At 35.2% G+C, this 17,646-nt stretch overlaps 1 protein-coding gene across 1 annotated transcript in view; it reads left to right on the forward strand.

Moving 5' to 3' along the window:
- The window catches only part of LOC140037865 (plant intracellular Ras-group-related LRR protein 8-like), a 39,179-nt gene extending 23,530 nt beyond the window's left edge, over positions 1–15,649 (forward strand). The window contains exons 7-11 of the mRNA XM_072083013.1: positions 14,088–14,130; positions 14,437–14,485; positions 14,665–14,730; positions 15,044–15,163; positions 15,249–15,649. Coding sequence (XP_071939114.1) covers positions 14,088–14,130; positions 14,437–14,485; positions 14,665–14,730; positions 15,044–15,163; positions 15,249–15,365 — 395 coding nt within the window. The 3' untranslated portion in view covers positions 15,366–15,649. The remainder of the gene's footprint in view (positions 1–14,087; positions 14,131–14,436; positions 14,486–14,664; positions 14,731–15,043; positions 15,164–15,248) is intronic.
- The last annotated feature ends 1,997 nt before the right edge of the window (positions 15,650–17,646 follow it).

Consider the following 17,646-nt stretch of genomic DNA (forward strand, 5'->3'; position numbering starts at 1 on the left):
AATCTATCATGAAATCTCCCAATGAGCAAAAAAAGAATGAATGTATACAAAACAATAATTATCTAAATAAAAACTTTATTATTCAAATGTTTGAAAATTTTTTCAAATATAATACATGTGAGAAAATAAAAATCTCTAAAGAATACACTTTCAAATATATACAAACTTTCTCTTTCTATCTTTTGAGACAAAATGTATTAGAAACAATGAATCAAAAGATTTTTGAGATAAAAAAAAAGATTTTTGAGATGCTTTAGACTGGCATTTTCAGATGGATTTTTCATTTTTTTATTTTTAATTTTTTTTAGGATCTACCCAAGAATCAAGTAACACTTGTAATTTTTCAAAATTTATCAGACCCAAAAATATTATCAGATATAAGAAAAATATTTTTACCTTGTTGAAATAACTTTTATAAATGCAGGGGAGGGGGAAAAATAAAAGAAAAATATCCATAGTTAGTAAGCAAAATTGTAAAATCGGTATGCATGTCCTATGGGGAGCCCTTTTATGCCAAGGGTTGGCCTAGCATGAAAAATGCAATCCTCTGGGGTAGGCACCATACAATACCTGATGGATCCAATCGACTTATTGAGATTCAATTGAAAAGAATTGGACTAATTGGATTTCTTTCGGAAATGATAGATAACTAACAAAATGAGGACAAAGTCCGAATGGATTGATTGTTTTAATTGACACATAAAATGATATCAAAATCAATTTAGTGTGAAAAACTTATTTTTTTAAGGATTGAAATGTCTCGATTAGTTTCTTCAGTGAAATGGATCGAATGAAAATGATGGTTTTTTCAAAATTGACTTGATCATCCTAAAAAGGGGTAAACTGGTCAAATGAATTGAATGAAATTGATGATTTACTTAAAATTAACTGGATCACCCTAAAAATGAATAAACAGGTCAAATGAATTGAATAAAATTGATGATTTATCAAAAAATGAAATAAAAATGAGCAAAATTGTATGGAGTGGATAGTCTATCCAAAAAATCGACTTAATCATCTTAGATGTGAAAGGGGGTGAATGGAAATGATGGTTTATCAAAATCGATGGAATTGTCTGTCCATTGGTAGTTTCAAAAATTCATTGTGATTCATTAGTCTATGAGCCTTCTAAAATCAAGATTTGGCCTTGACATACTTATCATCTCAACAATGAGGAATTTGTGAATTTCTTCAAATTAATGTCCTTTACGCAAGGAATTTTTACCAATTCTGATAAAATGGCCAAAAAGTGATTATTAAAGGCTCATATTCTAATGCATAAAAACTGTTCCATCATTCTCAATGTCGTCACACGGAAGAGATCGAATCCTACCTTACCTTATGCACTATCCCTTTGGATGCTACAAAAAATATAAACGTGCAAGTCTCATTGGATTACATATCCGAGACAAAAAGTGGCTTATTCCTAACGTGGGATCCCCTATGCGGCATTCCTTCTAAAGTTGATGCATGATGCCAGTTTATTAACGCGAGTAAATATGCAACGAAATAATTGAAATATGACCTAAAAGTGCCCCATTTAAATACCGGGGTAAACTTAAAATGATATGCAATACATACGCATATTATTAATGCAATTAACTAAAATTTAAACGTGTTTGATATAAAAGGCGGTCTTGTTCTAAACGAGTACCATGCCAAAACTCTTATTTCTAAGGTTTGTGTATGCAGAAAAGAGAAAACAAGAAGTGGTTAGTTCAACAAATAACACATAGTATGTTGGGACAATAAATGATACAAGAATAGAAAGTAAAAAAAGAGGGGTGAAATCCCTCCCCTCGTGTCTAGTGTTCCTAATTGGGTAAGGCTTGACTCTATTCTAGGGTATTTCTAATATGGATGCATGAGGTTGAGCTCACTAATGTATCTAGACTCGATAAAGTTTCAGGTTCCCAAGCCTTCAGACCAAAAGGCGAAGGGTCATCAATCTCAAGGCCCTCGATCGGTGGCTCGAGTGATCCCTCAGACATTGCTACGTGCACGTCGTGCCACGGCCACATGTCCAAGTGGGTCGATCCTAATCCTAGCAGGGAGGAGTGGTGTGACAACCACTAAAAAGAAAATAAAATATAGGGTTGTAAATAAATAACGTATGCACGTATGAAGTGCTCCTTTGAGGGAAAAGATTATAATTAAAACATGCGTGGAGGCTCTAAGGTAATATTCCCCACCAAAGATGCAAGCGCGATACAAGTATATATAAACATAAATAACTGAAAATAAATAAACAAACCTTTGCATACGCGGATATGGAGAGACAGTCGCATGTGTGTAATGCAAAACATCCTAAAAAAGAAAAATGAAACCTAAAACATCCAAATATGATAAATAAAAGGGTTAAAAAGAGAAAAGACAACTAAACCAAGTACTTGGACTCTCTAGCATCCCCAGTGGAGTGGCCAAGCTGTCGCGTCCCATTTTTTTCGCGATGGAAAAATAAGATAATGTTTATAAAAATGTGATTTTATTTAATGTCGCGCCCCATTTTTGAAATAAGAATAAATAAATAAAAGACGGGTTTAGAAAAATGGCTTTTGGTTCAATTTTTGATTGGAAAATGAATTTTTGATTTAAGAAGAGAATGAAAAACATGGGTCTAAATGGGACTTGAAAATGCGACGATTTGACCCAAAATATAGTTTAAAAAGGATTTTTTTAAAATGAAAAATGGAGTCGCCACTTGGTATAGAATCAAGGTGTACCAAATCACCAAAAAATGAATTTTTAAAGAAAAAGTAGAAAAACCCTTTTTAAATGACTCAAAGTCTACGAAAATCAGAGAAAATGATTCGGGAGTCACATTTGAAGAAAGGGAAGGCAAAGATAAAAATCCAAGGCACCCTTTCAATCTAACCAAAGCTAGTTGCGCGATTTAGTCAAAGATTTTCTTATTTTAATCTAAAAATTTATCACATTTGGATGTACTAAATGAATGCAAACCCTAGACCTAGGAGGGTATCGGGGAGTCGAAATGTATCTCCAAAACTTACTTGGTACCAATCACATTAATTGTGACGCCCAATAAAAAATTTTCGAAGAAGTCACGAATAATGCAAGTCATGAGACTCGAAAGAAAGGAAAAGTAAAGAAAATATTAATATATCAATGTGTATGACCTAAAGGAATGCATCATAATGGATTCGGGGGACTTATACTCGTGACTTTCAATGTTCCCTTTAATAGAGGGAATACGAGCGTGCTAAAGTTAGGGAAGCCAAACTCGTCCATATCCCATATCCAAGCGGTTTTCCTAGTCTAATCAAGCAAATGTACTAACCTAGATCTAATGCTTAGATGAAATGCAAATCTAATGTCATATTTCATACAAAGGGGTAAGTAATATACATATAAGGAAAAATATGGGGGAAGGGATATACGTATAAGGAGGGATGTCATGCAAAAAATGATAAAAGACCCTAAAAGTGAAAAATATGCATGAAAATGTAATGTAGCCATACAAACATGATCTAGCGTAGGAGGTCCCTAAGGGTCTAGCATTGGACCAGCCCATGTCTACAATGTCCCACTAGCATTGGACTAGTGAGAAAAGTCGGAACAAAGGGCCACAACTAGCGTTGGACTAGTGTGGATTCGAGAAATGGACCACAACTAGCATTGGACTAGTGTGGTGACGTCACACATCGGTTACAATCAAATAAATCATGTAAGACCTAATAAAAGCATGTAAGCACATAAATCACATATAGCACATAACATATAAGCATGATATCTAGATGCAAGACCCTAGGAAAGCGGTAACACATAGCACATAGACATGCAAAACACACATAAAGCAAATAAAGCCCTAACTATTACATTCGGGGGAAGCCTACTACAATCTAAGGGGGGGAAAAGGACTTATAAAAGTAAATCCCAACTATTACATTGACTAGTTAAGACATATCTTCAAGAAAGGCGCCAAAACCTAGCTATTACAAATTGGGGTTCAAATGCCCTCGAATGACTTGCCAATTAAAGAAAGCTAAATAAAAAGAAAGTGAAACAGGCAATTAAACATTAAAAAGGCGAATTAAAGCATGCATATTCACACATAGCACGTAGGAGAAATAAAATCAAGAAAATAGAGGTTACCTCCCTTGCAATGGTAATGAAATGAAGGAAATATTAGATTCAAAACAACAAAAGGGTCAAGGCACCAATTAAATAGTAAAGTATAAACAAAATCACCAAATCCCTCCTAATTGCAACTTAAATGAAATCAAATAATGCATAATTTCCAAGAAAAAGTGAATTATTGATCAAAATTCTGGAATAGAAAAACTACCAAGGATCCAATTGCAAATATTAACCAATCACTCAAATCCAATTAACACATTTTGGAAAATTCATGGGTCCAAGAGAAAAGAAAGGGTTAAGTAATGATTGAAATTGCAATTATTTTAGGATCTGATTGCAAGAAATTAAAACATAATTGGGCCATAGTAAGATAAAGGGAAACTTGGGGGCCAAAGTGCAATTTTTTATAACATTTCGCATGCAAACTTCATGCAAAGCAACGTGGGAACACATTCTGCAGCAGAATTTCAGCAAGCTATGAAGCTTTCGGCAGCCAACCTCCCTCTTGCTCTCGGCTTTTCTCTTTACCACCGTTCTCTCGTTTCTCTCTCGCTCGCCTACCAAAAATTTTCCCTTGCCGTTCTCCTGTTTCCTCGCTCAACCAGCCGTCAACCCCTTTCCCAAAACCCCAGCCGTTACTCTCCTCTCTTTTCCTCGATTTGGTTCTTTTCTTTGCAGCTTCTCCCTCCCAGATTTCCTGGTTCCCTCGGTCTCTCCTTCTTGCTCTCGACTCACGCCAAAACCTCTCTGTCCTACCCTCTGTCTCTTTCCCCTCTTCGGTTGCGGTTTCTTTTCCCAGCCTTTATATATTAAGTGAAAAATCCTAAACCCTCATTTCAATGGTTACAAACCAACCTCATCTCAAACCTTCTCCCTTGGCCATCCGATTGCACTCTTGCATGAAACGGCATCTTTTTTTTTAATAGAAATTAATTCTTTAATAGAAAAATTATTGCCATTAAAGTGCTTAAAATCCAAATCTAAAGGGTGAAAACACATTTTTTGAATTTTGTGAGGATTTTCCTTTCTTTTTTTTCAACATTTAGTATAAAAGCACAAATAATAAAAAATAAAAATAAAAATAAAATAAACTTCAATTTGAAACACGTAAAACTAAAAAATTAACTAAACAAATAAAATGTAAAAATAAAAAATTTGGTGTCTACATTTAAAAATAAGTGAAAAAGGACCTAAAATGGGACTTTAAAGAGTGCAACAGTTTGGGTCCAAAATTTAGTCTAAAAAGGGTTTTTAAGAAAAAAAATAGGAGTTACCACTTGGTATTGAGTTTTGGTGTACCAAATCATCCAAAAATATTTTTAAATAAAATAAAATAAAACCCTTTTCGACAACTCTAGATCTTTGAAAACAGAGAAAATGAGTTCGAGAGTCACGGTTGAAGAAAGGGAAGGCAAATGTTCAATTATCTCAAACCTAAGACACCCTTTCAACCTAGTCTAAGTTAGTTACGTGGTTTAGTCAAAATTTTCTTAATCTAACCCTTAAATTTATCATATTTGGATATTTTCTATATGGATGCAAATCTAAAAATAAAATATCGAAGGGAACAAAATATCCATTCAAGGGTTTAATTGATATCAATCGCATTGATTGCAAAGGCCAAAATAATTCCTTGAAGGAGTCACGAGTATGCAAATGATGAAATTAAAACAAAATAAAATAAAAGAAAATTATATTATATACATAGGTATAAGTGATCAAAGAAAAAGGAAATGCAGCATAATGGGTACGGGAGACAAAAACTCGTAACATAATTTTCTTATACAAGGATTAATGGGGCATTTAAACTAAAGAGTTATAATTACCCATATCCATGTTCAAAAAAAAAAATTTCTCCTAATATGAACAAGCAAATGTACTAACTTATTTTACAATTTCTTAAATGAGATGCAATTCTAAATGATATGATTAACACATGTAGAGGGTAGGGGATAGAGGATAATATAATAGAAAATATTATGCAAATGAGAAAAGATTCTAGAATAAAAATATGCATGAAAATGTAATGAATATCACACAAGTGAATCTAATACATGAAAAATATAAGGGTCTAGCATTGGACTAGCCCACTTCTAAAGAACCTTACTAGCGTTAGACTAGCAAGCATACGGAGGGAAAAGTCACAACTAGCGTTGGACTAGTGTGGTGACGCCATGCATTAATAATACATAGTAAAATAAATAATACATAAATTAAAACAAATAAACATATAAGAGCACGTAGCATATAACACGTGAGCATAATATCTAGATGCAAAGATTCTAAGAAAGCGAGTAAACACATAAGTACACGACCATGCAAACACATAAACAAATAAAAACGAATAAAGACCTAACTATTACATTCGGGGACCCTAACTACAATCTAAATGGGTAAAGAATAAAAAATAATAACCTAACAATTACAATTTGGCATTTAAATGCCTCTCAAATAATCAAAAACTAAATTAAATAAAATAAATGAAATTAAAAGTAAATAATAATAAAAAGAAAAGAATAATAATAAATAAAAGAAAAACACTCAAAACATGTAATTGCACATAAAACACGTTGGAGCACATCAAGAAATTTAAAATAACAAAAAATGTTACCTCTCTTGAAGTGGTGACTAAGTGGTGGTGAAATTGGCTCTATTTAGGCTCCAAAATGAACAAAATGATTAAGGCACCAATTTAATTAACAAACAAATCTTAAAAAATGAAAATAACATGAAATCTATCAATTGAAGTATTCAAATGAAGTGTAATCAATGATTATAGAAGAAAAGCAACTTCTATTTAAGCAATCAAATCTATTAATGATCTAATTGCAAAAATAAACAAAGTTTTGGGGTCAAATTATATTATCACAAAGATCTGAGGTCAAATGTAAAGAAAAATAAAGTTTAGGGACCTATTTGCAAGTAAAAAAAGGACCTGATTGAAAGAAGCCTAAAATATTTAAGGCCACAATATAATTATTCAAATGTACAAGGACTGTTTTGCAAATTCATTTCTGGTCTTTTTAACCCAACAGGCCACTTGGGCCATTTTAATTATTTGTTTGGGCCGAAGGCACCCTTGCCTAACCGAAACCCAAAGGAGAGGAGCAGGCTAAGCCTAACTCTTTTATCCAACAAACCCAATGAAAAAGATTGGGTTTCAATTTCCAAGCCCATGCTAAAATCCATAAAAATAAGCCAAGACCCATTTCCTAAAACCCAACAAAATGAACCAGATTTTATATCAAAACCCAACCAAACAAACCTCAGTCCAAAAACTCCAATTATTTTACCAAGCCCAATAAGATAATAAATTCACTAAAACAAATTAAGATTTAATTATACCCCAAATCACAAAAACAACATGCTTAGAAATGCACTTTAAAATATGAAAAGAAGATGAAAACTCAATAGGGACATGATCGGTTCAATTACAAAAGCTTTTGGGCCACAATGTAATTATTTGAAAATTGGAGAGCTAAACTGCAAATTTTCCAGATTATCATGCAAAGCTTCCGAAAATCATCTCCTGCAACTTTCTCCTGCAACATTCTGTCGGTGGCAATGGCTACCGCTGACGGTGCCACGGTTGCCGATCATCGGCGATTTTTCCGGTTATCAAATTTCACCAAAATAGGCATCTCAACTCGATTTTTCGTGTAGATTTCATTTCCGAAATTAGTTTTTACAAAAAATAACCCAAAGGTGGCGAAAATGTGAAAAGTCAATTCAGTTTTTATTTTTCCAAATCACCATATCTTTCACCAAAAATCATAACAATTATACTACAACACTCCTTATGATTCCTACAATACAACTATGATTTTAATTTGACAATAAAACAACACAAAAATACTAAATTAAGGCAAAACAGACCCTAAAAATCTTTTTTTTTAGACTACAAAATTGACACAAGACTTAATTATACAACCTCCTCAAACCATTAACAAGTCATGATTATTCATTTTAGCAACAATACATGTACAAAATTAACATTTTAATTCGATTTTCCATCTTGGCATTTTTTTTAAACAATTAACATGCATATACAAAAATTATTTCCTTTTTCTCTAATTTAGTTATGCCATTTCCCAAATTTCCTAACAATACAATAACAACAATGAAAGGCAGCAAAAAAAAGGAGAAAATAAATGATAAAATATGGCTTTAACATAATTAACAAAAAAATGGAAAATACCTCAATCCAAGCAGAAGTTTCTCGATCAAATTTTGAAGGAACTCCCAAGCTTCACTCCTTTGTGGCTTGCTTTGCTGAGGTTGAGTTGTATGTGGGTGTGTTGTGTGAAAAGAAAGAAAAGGCCGAGAGAGAATGAGAAAGTTCAGCCTGTAATTTTTCGCTCCCTCCTTTGTCCGTTGAGAGCCAGGGGCCTCTTCTGCAAAATTTTCTTCTTCTCTGCTTTCTTTCTCTGTTTTTCCCGTTGGGAGCTCTAGTCAAGAAGGAGAGAATTTTTCTTTTTGTTCTGCTCCAGAGAGCCCAGGGACTTCTCTGCAAATTTTTCTTCCTCCTCTACCTAAGTCCGTTGGCAGCTGGTCAAAAAGAAAAGAAAGGAAACCATTATGGGAGGCTGGTCATCATGATGTCTCCACTATCTTTTTTTTTTTGGTCAAAAACAAACCTGCAAATATAAGAAAAAAATTGCATTAAAATGTTAGAAAATAAATAATCCATTAAATAGAAAAAATTCAAGAAAATATTTAAAATTTGCCAAAATTTTGGTGTCTACAATTTGGATAGACTCCCGATTAATGGGGAATGTGCGGAGGTCTCTCCCATCATTTCTGTTAAGCATTTAGCAAGACATCCGTCAGACCATGAACCTCTACGGATCTCTTTTTCTACTCGCTTAGACAACAAGCCGAGGCCGTTTCGATTCTTGAATGTTTGGACGTCGAAGGCAGCTCTTTTGGAGGTAGTTAGAGGTGCTTGGGATAGACCAATGAATGGAGCTCCATTGCGCGTCGTATGTTTAAAATTAATGGCAACCCGACGGGCTATTCAGGTTTGGAACAAGCAAGCCTTTGGAAATGTCTTTGATGCGGTTAGGGAGGCAGAGGCTGCGATTCAACGGGCTAAAATGGAGTGGGAGGGTAATGACTCCGAGGAGTTACAGGAAGGCCTTCATAAGGCCCAGGCGGACCTCAATCAGGCGCTGTTACTTAAGGAACGCTTCTGAAGGCAGAAGGCCCGAGTGAGTTGGCTTCACAGTGGTGATCGGAATTCAAAGTTTTTCCATGCAGTGGTGAAGCAGAGAAGGGTTCAGAGCGCCATTCATAGGATTAAAAATTCGCAAGGCTCCTGGGTGGAGAAGGATGAGAACATAGCAAGTAAGGTGATTCAGTTTTTCTCGGACCTGTTCTCTGAACATTCTGCCCCTGCACCAGATATACTTCATTTAATTCCCCCTTTGATCATGGAGGAGGACAATGAGACCTTGGAGGCTATCCTATCCATGGAGGAGGTTCGACGGGTGATGTTTGCAATGGATGGGGAGAGTGTTGCGGGACCGGATGGATTCACGGGTAAGTTTTTCACTTTTTCTTGGGATATCATTGCTCGAGATATCTATAAGGCGGTGTTAAGTTCTTTCTGTGGGGCCAAGTTGCCTAAGTTTGTCACCTCTACCTCCATTGTGCTTATCCCTAAAGTATCAAATCCCCAGGATTTCTTGTTGTTTCGGCCGATTAGTCTCTGCAATTTTTTTAATAAACTGCTATCTAGAATCTTAGCCGATCGGCTCTCCACCATTTTGCCAAAAATTATCTCCCCTCAACAGTCAAGTTTTGTTAAAGGGCGGAATATAACCGAAAATTATTTGCTCGCCCAAGAAGTGATGTCCGGTATTGGCAAGCCTTCTAGAGGGGGCAATGTCGCGTTAAAGTTGGATATGTCTAAGACATATGATCGGGTGTCCTGGTTTCATATTGTGAGTATGTTGCGGAGGTTTGGATTTGGAGAGCAGTTCATAGATAGGGTCTAGCGCTTGCTTTTTAATATGTGGTTCTCAGTCATTATCAATGGTGCCTCGCATGATTTTTTTAAGTCGGCCAGGGGGCTCCGTCAGGGAGACCTGTTGTCACGAGCACTATTTGTCATTGGAGCTGAGGTGCTGCCGCGAGGTCTAAACAACCTTGCGATACAACCTGGATTCGTTGGGTTTAGGGTTCCACATGGGTGCTCTTCTATCACCCACTTAGCTTTTGCTGATGATGTACTTATTTTTGCGAATGGATCATCCAGTTCCCTGCAACGCGTCATGCAGGTGTTGGAGTTGTATCAGCAGTCGTCGGGTCAATTAGTTAACGCTCAAAAAAGCGATTAGCTGGTACATCCGTCCATGCCTCCATCTCGACGAAGGGTGATTGAGCGGATCTCGAAGTTTACCAGGCGATCCTTTCCAACTCGATACTTGGGATTCCCTTTGTACTTAGGTAGGTGTGGGTCGTCATTTTTCGAGGAAGTCAGTCAAGCTGTGTTGGGACGGGTGTTGTCGTGGAAATCAAGGCTTCTTTCCCTAGGCGGGAAATTAATCCTTATCAAACATGTCCTAGCTTCTATTCCCATACATTTGTTGTCAGCTGTAGTGTTGCCGAATTCGATTTTCACATTGATAGAAAAAGTTTGTGCAGACTTCTTGTGGGGAGCAATTGCTGAGAGATCAAAGTTCCATTAGATACGCTGGTCTCAGTTGCTAAGAGATCAAACTTCTTGGGGATGTTTACAGAGCCTTCTCGTGTAAGTTATGGTGGAGGTTCCGGACCGAGTCTTCGCTTTGGGCAACCTATCTAAAAGCCAAACATTATAAGGAAACACATCCGTGTCAAGTGCCACTGAATTTTTCTGCTATGGTTACTTGGAGATGACTGTGGAATGTTAGTCGGCAAGTGGAGTTGTCAATGCTATGGCAAGTTAATAAGGGATCTTGTCACTTTTGGTATGACAATTGGCTAGGTAGCGGTGCTTTGTTTCTCAGAGCGACTGTTATCCCAGAGCTCACCTTTAGAAACTTTATTACAAATGGGGATTGGGATGTCCAGTTGTTATCTCGAGCCTTACCCCAAGGGATTATTCCCTCAATCTTACAACACCCGCTACCTAAAGTTGGTTGCACATATGAGGTTATCTGGACGTCGGCAGCATCTGGAAAATTTACTTTAGCTACGGCTTTCGGTGAGGTTCGTCAAGCCTGCAATTCTTCTGCTGTTCTATCACACGTCTGGCATCCTCAAATTCCATTAAAGATGTCTTTTTTCATGCTACGATTATTGATGGGACAGCTGCCGTTGGCGGATATGCTAGGTCGGCTTGGGTTCCAAATGCCTTCAAAGTGTCCTTGTTGTCAGAATCCATCCTGTGAATCTATTGAACATGTGTTTTCTATGGGGCAAGTGGCCATGGAGGTTTGGGGTTATTTCGGGAGTGTGCGTGGAGTAACCTGTGCAGGGTCCTTATTTCGGAGAGGAAGCATTTCATGTTTGCAATTCTCCCTAGTTTCATTTGCTGGCATATTTGGAAGGCTCGAAATAAAGCCGTTTTTGAAGGTAAATCTATGCACTCGGCAGCCATCTCTCAAGCCATATTCAGGGAGGTGAAAATGATGGTGGAGATTCATTTTAAGGGCACAGTCGGGGTACATTCGTTTCAGCAATTGTATGATTGATCCTCTAGACCAGCGCGCTCTTTTGGTTTTAAACTGGTACGCTGGTCAGTGCCGGAGGTTGGGGTGCTGATGATAAATACAGATGGGTGCTCTAAGGGCAATCCAAGACTGGGTGGTGGTGGTGGTGTCCTGCGCGATTCATCAGGGAGCCCTTTATTTGCATTTTCGGCTTTCCTTGGGGAAACCTCCAGTTTACGTGCAGAGACTCTAGCCCTTTTGATTGGGCTTCGCGAGTGTGCTCAGAGAGGTTTTGGCAATGTGTGGGTCCAGTTAGATTCCTTGGTCCTGGTGGGGATTCTTCAAAAGCAGTCTCAGTGTCCTTGGCACATCTGATGGGAGGTGTGGTAGATTTAGCAGTTGCTAGGCGATTCTTCTCGGCTAACTCATTGCTACAGGGAAGCAAACACAGTTGCTGATATTTTATCTAATGTAGGGGTTTCCTACCCCGAGCAGCAGGTTAGGGTCTATGACCATGCACGCTTGTTGCCACAGTTGGCTCGTGGTGCAATTCGGCTAGATCGGTTAGGGATGCCTTTAGTTAGGAAGCTAAGGATTGGTTAGACTTTGGGGTAAAGATTTGTTCGATTTTTGTAATTTCAGGTCTAGTTAATAAAATGCGGGGTGGCGTTAGCCAAAAAAAAAAAATTATAAGAAATCAATATGCATCATATATTGGCTAGGACTAAATTACTGATTACTTAACAAATCATATCTAAACACATGATGTGATATATATTGCATTTGGTCACCTTTATACTCATACCATTTTCCTTTCTTTCTATTTATATTTTAAAGGTGCAAAATTCTATTGTTTATATTAGTGAAAATGCATAAAATCTTTTACAAAATTATTTCAATTTATTTACAAAATATTAATACTTTTAGGAGAAGCAATGCATTGTAGGAATGGTTTACTAATTTTTTAGTAAACATAACTACTACATTAAAAATGTTTAAAAAAAAACTTGATTTGTTATACTTTAATTAGGAGTGCTTTTGAAGAGAAGTATTAGGGTATTATATTCTTTGATTCAAGAATTTTTAGAGATTGTAATTATCAAAAGAAAAAAGAATTTTTAGAGATTGTAACTCTCTTATTATTTGATTTAATAAATTTGATATTTGTGCAAGTTTTCATGTCTTTTATTTTCAGCAACGAAATTTGTGCTTATAGTTAGATACAAATATGGTAAAATATCCCTCATATGTATGTCATGGATATTTGAGACTTTCAGTAAAAAAAAAATTTGTTATTAAAATAACTTTGTATCATAGTGCGCTAATTATTTTTAGACCGTTTTATACGTTAACTGAATTTAATTTAAATTATACAATAGATTATATGTGCAAGTGATTTTTATTTAATTGTTGGATCTTATTTTTATGAACAATCTCCCAAGGAAAAAAGTCCAAATCATACTGATTTTCTTATATTAACTGTTATACTAATTTTATCATTTTTATTGTTATACTATTTCTCATTTTGTTTGGGCTTTAACTCTTATTAATTCTTGTGTTCTAGATGTAAATTTATATATTTATAGGTGTTAAATTATAAAAATTGTGATATATAAACAAGTGATATTCTATATATAACTAGGAAGATTTGTTGTTATTGTTTTTCAAACTTTCAAACTTTTCAAAAATTCAAAATGATTAAAAACTTATAATATGACAAAATTTTATTACATATTTTACAAGGTTATCTGAAACGTGAAACTACTTTTCATAGTATTTTAAAATATATAAATACAACAAAAATTTTAATTATACCTATAATCATTTATTATATAGGTATATTACGAGTACTTACTAACTAAGGTATTAAGTTTTAATCATTAATAAAACATCTTCTCATTATTTCAAATAAACTTTCTAATACTAGATTGAGATAATTTTTTAATGTAAAATTGTACATGTATTCCAAAAATCAGTAAGTTTTGATCATTAATCAAATTTACCATGTTATTAGTAAGAATTACTATTTATATATAAAAACTTACTGTTACTTGAACTAAACTTACTCTCTAAAAAGTAAGTTTGGGATATAAAGTAGTAATTTATTTATATAAAAAGTAAGTTTAATCTTTATTCCAATTTACCTTTTGAGGTATAAAAATTACTAATCTATTAAGGTTAATTTACTATTTTAGACGGGAAACTTACTTCCATATTTTTAGGTGTTATCCTATTTAGGTGGATAAATCTAACAAGTAATCAAATAGTCGCTAAAAGTGCAACAACTTGTTATATTAGGTAAAAATGGTTTCGTTACCATAACTATCGTTACTAAAGCATTGTGTCAAATAGGCCTTCTAACAAATCTTCAAATCTTGAAAACAGCGAACAATAGGTAATGTGTGAAATAATTTGCTTGTGAAATATCTGAATTTTATTCTTTTACTCAAGCAATATAACTCGCAAAGAAGTTTATGGAGATAATTGTTTTTTCTTTCCTTCCGTAGTTTTTGGTTATGTTGTCTCATGTTTTCTTTAGATGATTATGAACTTCATATCCTGAGCTTAGATGGTTGACTCTGACACTCCATTTGCTTTTTTTCCATATCGAAAGAAAGTAACAGGATTAGTTCCAAAAGAAAGCGTAAATACATCACTCAGTACTATGAATTCTAAAGAACATATTTAATGCTAAATGCAGGATAAACGATATTCCTGCAAGCATAGGGGAATGCATAAAAGTCTCCTTCGTCTCTACCAGTTTTTCTCTCATTTTTCCTCTTTTTATTTTTTATTTTCTATATACATTCTGTAAAGCCATTTGCCAAACGGCCCAAACCCGAATAACAAAGAAGTAAGCTTTTCATGTTTCCTATGTTTGCTGTTCACAGTTCCCTATCTCAGAATCTCGTCATTTGTTGTTCTGCAGGTTGATCGCTCATCAAATCTCCTGGTAGAATTACCAGAGACATTTGGGAATTTAGAAGATTTGAAGGTCTATCTACTATCCTTTGTTATCTTGGAATTTCTTTATTCTCGTATCCCTCTTTATTTCAAATTGGAAGTAAAAGTAAGATACGGAATACTAACATCAAGCCTTGCTACACCAAAAAGAGGGCAAGTAATGCAATTTATCTTTTTCAAGTATATGAATTTGGGATTTGCCCTTGCTCAGTGAAGCTTGTAGGTGCTTTTAGAACTTCCAGACGTATCAGTAGATTGCCTTACTAATAAAAGCTGTGCAATGTTTCTTAAATTGCCGCGATAGTGACACTCTATATTTGCCCCCATCTTTTTCTGTATTGCAGGCTTTGTATGCAAGTAATAATGGACTGAGATCCCTCCCCAGTATCCTATTTAAAATGTGTAGCCAACTTTCGATTCTGGATCTGCATGGGACAGAAGTAACAATGGATGTTCTTCGCCAGGTTCCTTTTCTTCTCCAAATCATATGTGATTCAGATCCCCTCATTGTATTCAAATTTATGTATGAATCCATTTTGTTTCTTACAGTTTCAAGGATGGGATGATTTTGATAATCGCCGCCGCTTGAAACATCAGAAGCAGCTGGATTTCCGAGTTGGTCAGCTGAATTTGATGAAGGTGCTGACTACAGCACGGAGCTGCTAGTTGAGACCCTCGCCGGTTAAAGACCTACACAATAGTAATGTAGGAAAGTCATAGTCTGTCCATTCAAAGTTCCCAGCTGCCAAAGGATTTTGTTGCCTGATGGTTCCAAGGCTGTTCATAGATTCATTTCCATACTTTCCTGGGCAAAATTAGGCTATATGATTGATTGGAGAAATTTGTCCTTGGGGATCAGTCTTTTGGGCCACCAAATCTGTCCAAACCCAGTTACGTAAAACAAGCGAAATGAAGGCCAAACCAGGGATTTGGACAAAGGAGCTTGTAGATGAATGGGCCCTTATCAAGCGACATCTGTCTCTCCAGCCCACAAACAACTTCTGTTGTGGCCCTGGGAGAGATTGAAACAAATAACCTCCACCCCCCCGAGCATCGGTGGCAAAGCCCAAAGCATGATATATATGAATAGTTGTATTTAGGGGGTTAGCATGAGGCCCCATTATTAGGTTTGGACAAGCCCCACCACTTGAATAAGTAGCCAATGAAATTTCATGTTGTTCCTTCCCTCGAATCAATAAATTTTGAATTAATTTTTTAAAAAGAAAATTTTCTTGAGTTAATCTTTTTTTTAAGTAATTTTAAGTTAATTTTACATACATTGACAGTATGCATATATACAATAACAATTGAATGCATGATATATATATACAAATATAAAATTTAAATTCAAATTAATTGTTGTTCATATTTGATTGAACGAACGTGTTGTATTCATAGACTTGTTTCATGAAGATTAATTCATAATCATTTTTTATGTAATAAAAGAAGACAAATTTGATGATGGTACTCGGTGCTTCACGTTTCTCTCAAAACAAAAAAAAATCATCTTGAACGGGTATTCCATGAAAGCATAATTGTACATTTAAAGTTTTATTTCTACAAAATGGAACTACTAGTGAGTAATATCAACAACCATATATAAAGTATTATCTGATTCCTGCACTTTTCCTATTGGGGTAACAACCTTAATTGCGTGAGAGGCCCCCGCCCAGCCTTGCATTTGCCTGCCGTGTCCAAATAAAAGAAGGAATTTTGCATTAAACCAAAGAACGAAAAGAAAGCTGCCATTTTCGTGGTTTTTTTTTTTTTGTTTTTTTGTACTGTACGCTATTTCACCATCTTTTGTGTGGGCAGGATTGCTTCTTGGTTAGGAGTGTCAACGGATCAAATTTTTGAATTCGGACACATTTTATGTAATAGACTCGGACTCGATCTTTATATCCGATGAGTTTTGATCTTAGAGTCCCGAAATCAGGTACGATGGATCCTGATCAGGTTGGATTCGAGTTTAAAAGGTTCAAATTTAAATATTTCAAAATTAAATCCAAAATCAATCATAAATTCAATTTTCAAATTTAAACAAATCAAATTATAAAACTAAATCACAAATAACTCGCAATAGTCAATTTAAAATTAACCACAAATCAATCTATAGAGTCATTACTAAATTGTTAATTTGATAAAAGAATATATTTATAAATATTTATATTTTATAATTATTAATATATTATTCGAATCCGAGTCAAATATGGGTCGAAATCCTATATTCCACCCTTTTTTATTAGAGTAATTGGATTTGGATCCGGATATCGGAATTATTTTTCGACCCAAACCCGTAAAATTTGCCGGATACATTATTGACACCCTTATTCTTGGTATAATCAGTTCCCATACCCTCAGCCGATCCTCAGCTCCTTTTAGTATCCAACAATGGCGTGGTCCTTGGCTGCTTGCTTATTTATATTTGTACTCCTCCTGGAGCTCAAAACCCCCGGGTAAAGAATGATTCTCTGATTGATTGATTTTTTTTTTTTTTTATTATTTTGGGTTCTTTCTACTAGGACTACTTCAAGTCATCGGAATTGTCCCCACAAGCCTCAAGTGGTGGGGTGAGGAGCAGAGGAAGTGTCGATTACTTGGGACGGAGCTTCTGAAAAAATGAAGCTCTCAGTATTAATAGTGGGGACGGTTTGTTGTTTAATCAAAATGTTAGGATGCAGACAACTAGGCCCGCTTCCCTTGTTTTATCTCATCCTAAACAGTAAACACCACATACTTCAGTTCTATCTTCCGTGTCTCGATATATGTGTTATCATGCGTTTATAGTACCACAAGTACAACTTGTTTGCTCTTTTATTGCTCTGATATCTAGATTCTGTTATTTACAGAGGGAATGTGAAAAAAATGTATTTTTTAAGAATCTTTTGCGGTGGTTGTTCCTGTATAGTATTTTGTGATTTTGCCTCAGAAAAAGGAAGACAATGGT

Source organism: Coffea arabica, chromosome 3c (assembly GCF_036785885.1).
Source record: "Coffea arabica cultivar ET-39 chromosome 3c, Coffea Arabica ET-39 HiFi, whole genome shotgun sequence".
NCBI classification, from domain to species: Eukaryota; Viridiplantae; Streptophyta; class Magnoliopsida; order Gentianales; family Rubiaceae; genus Coffea; species Coffea arabica.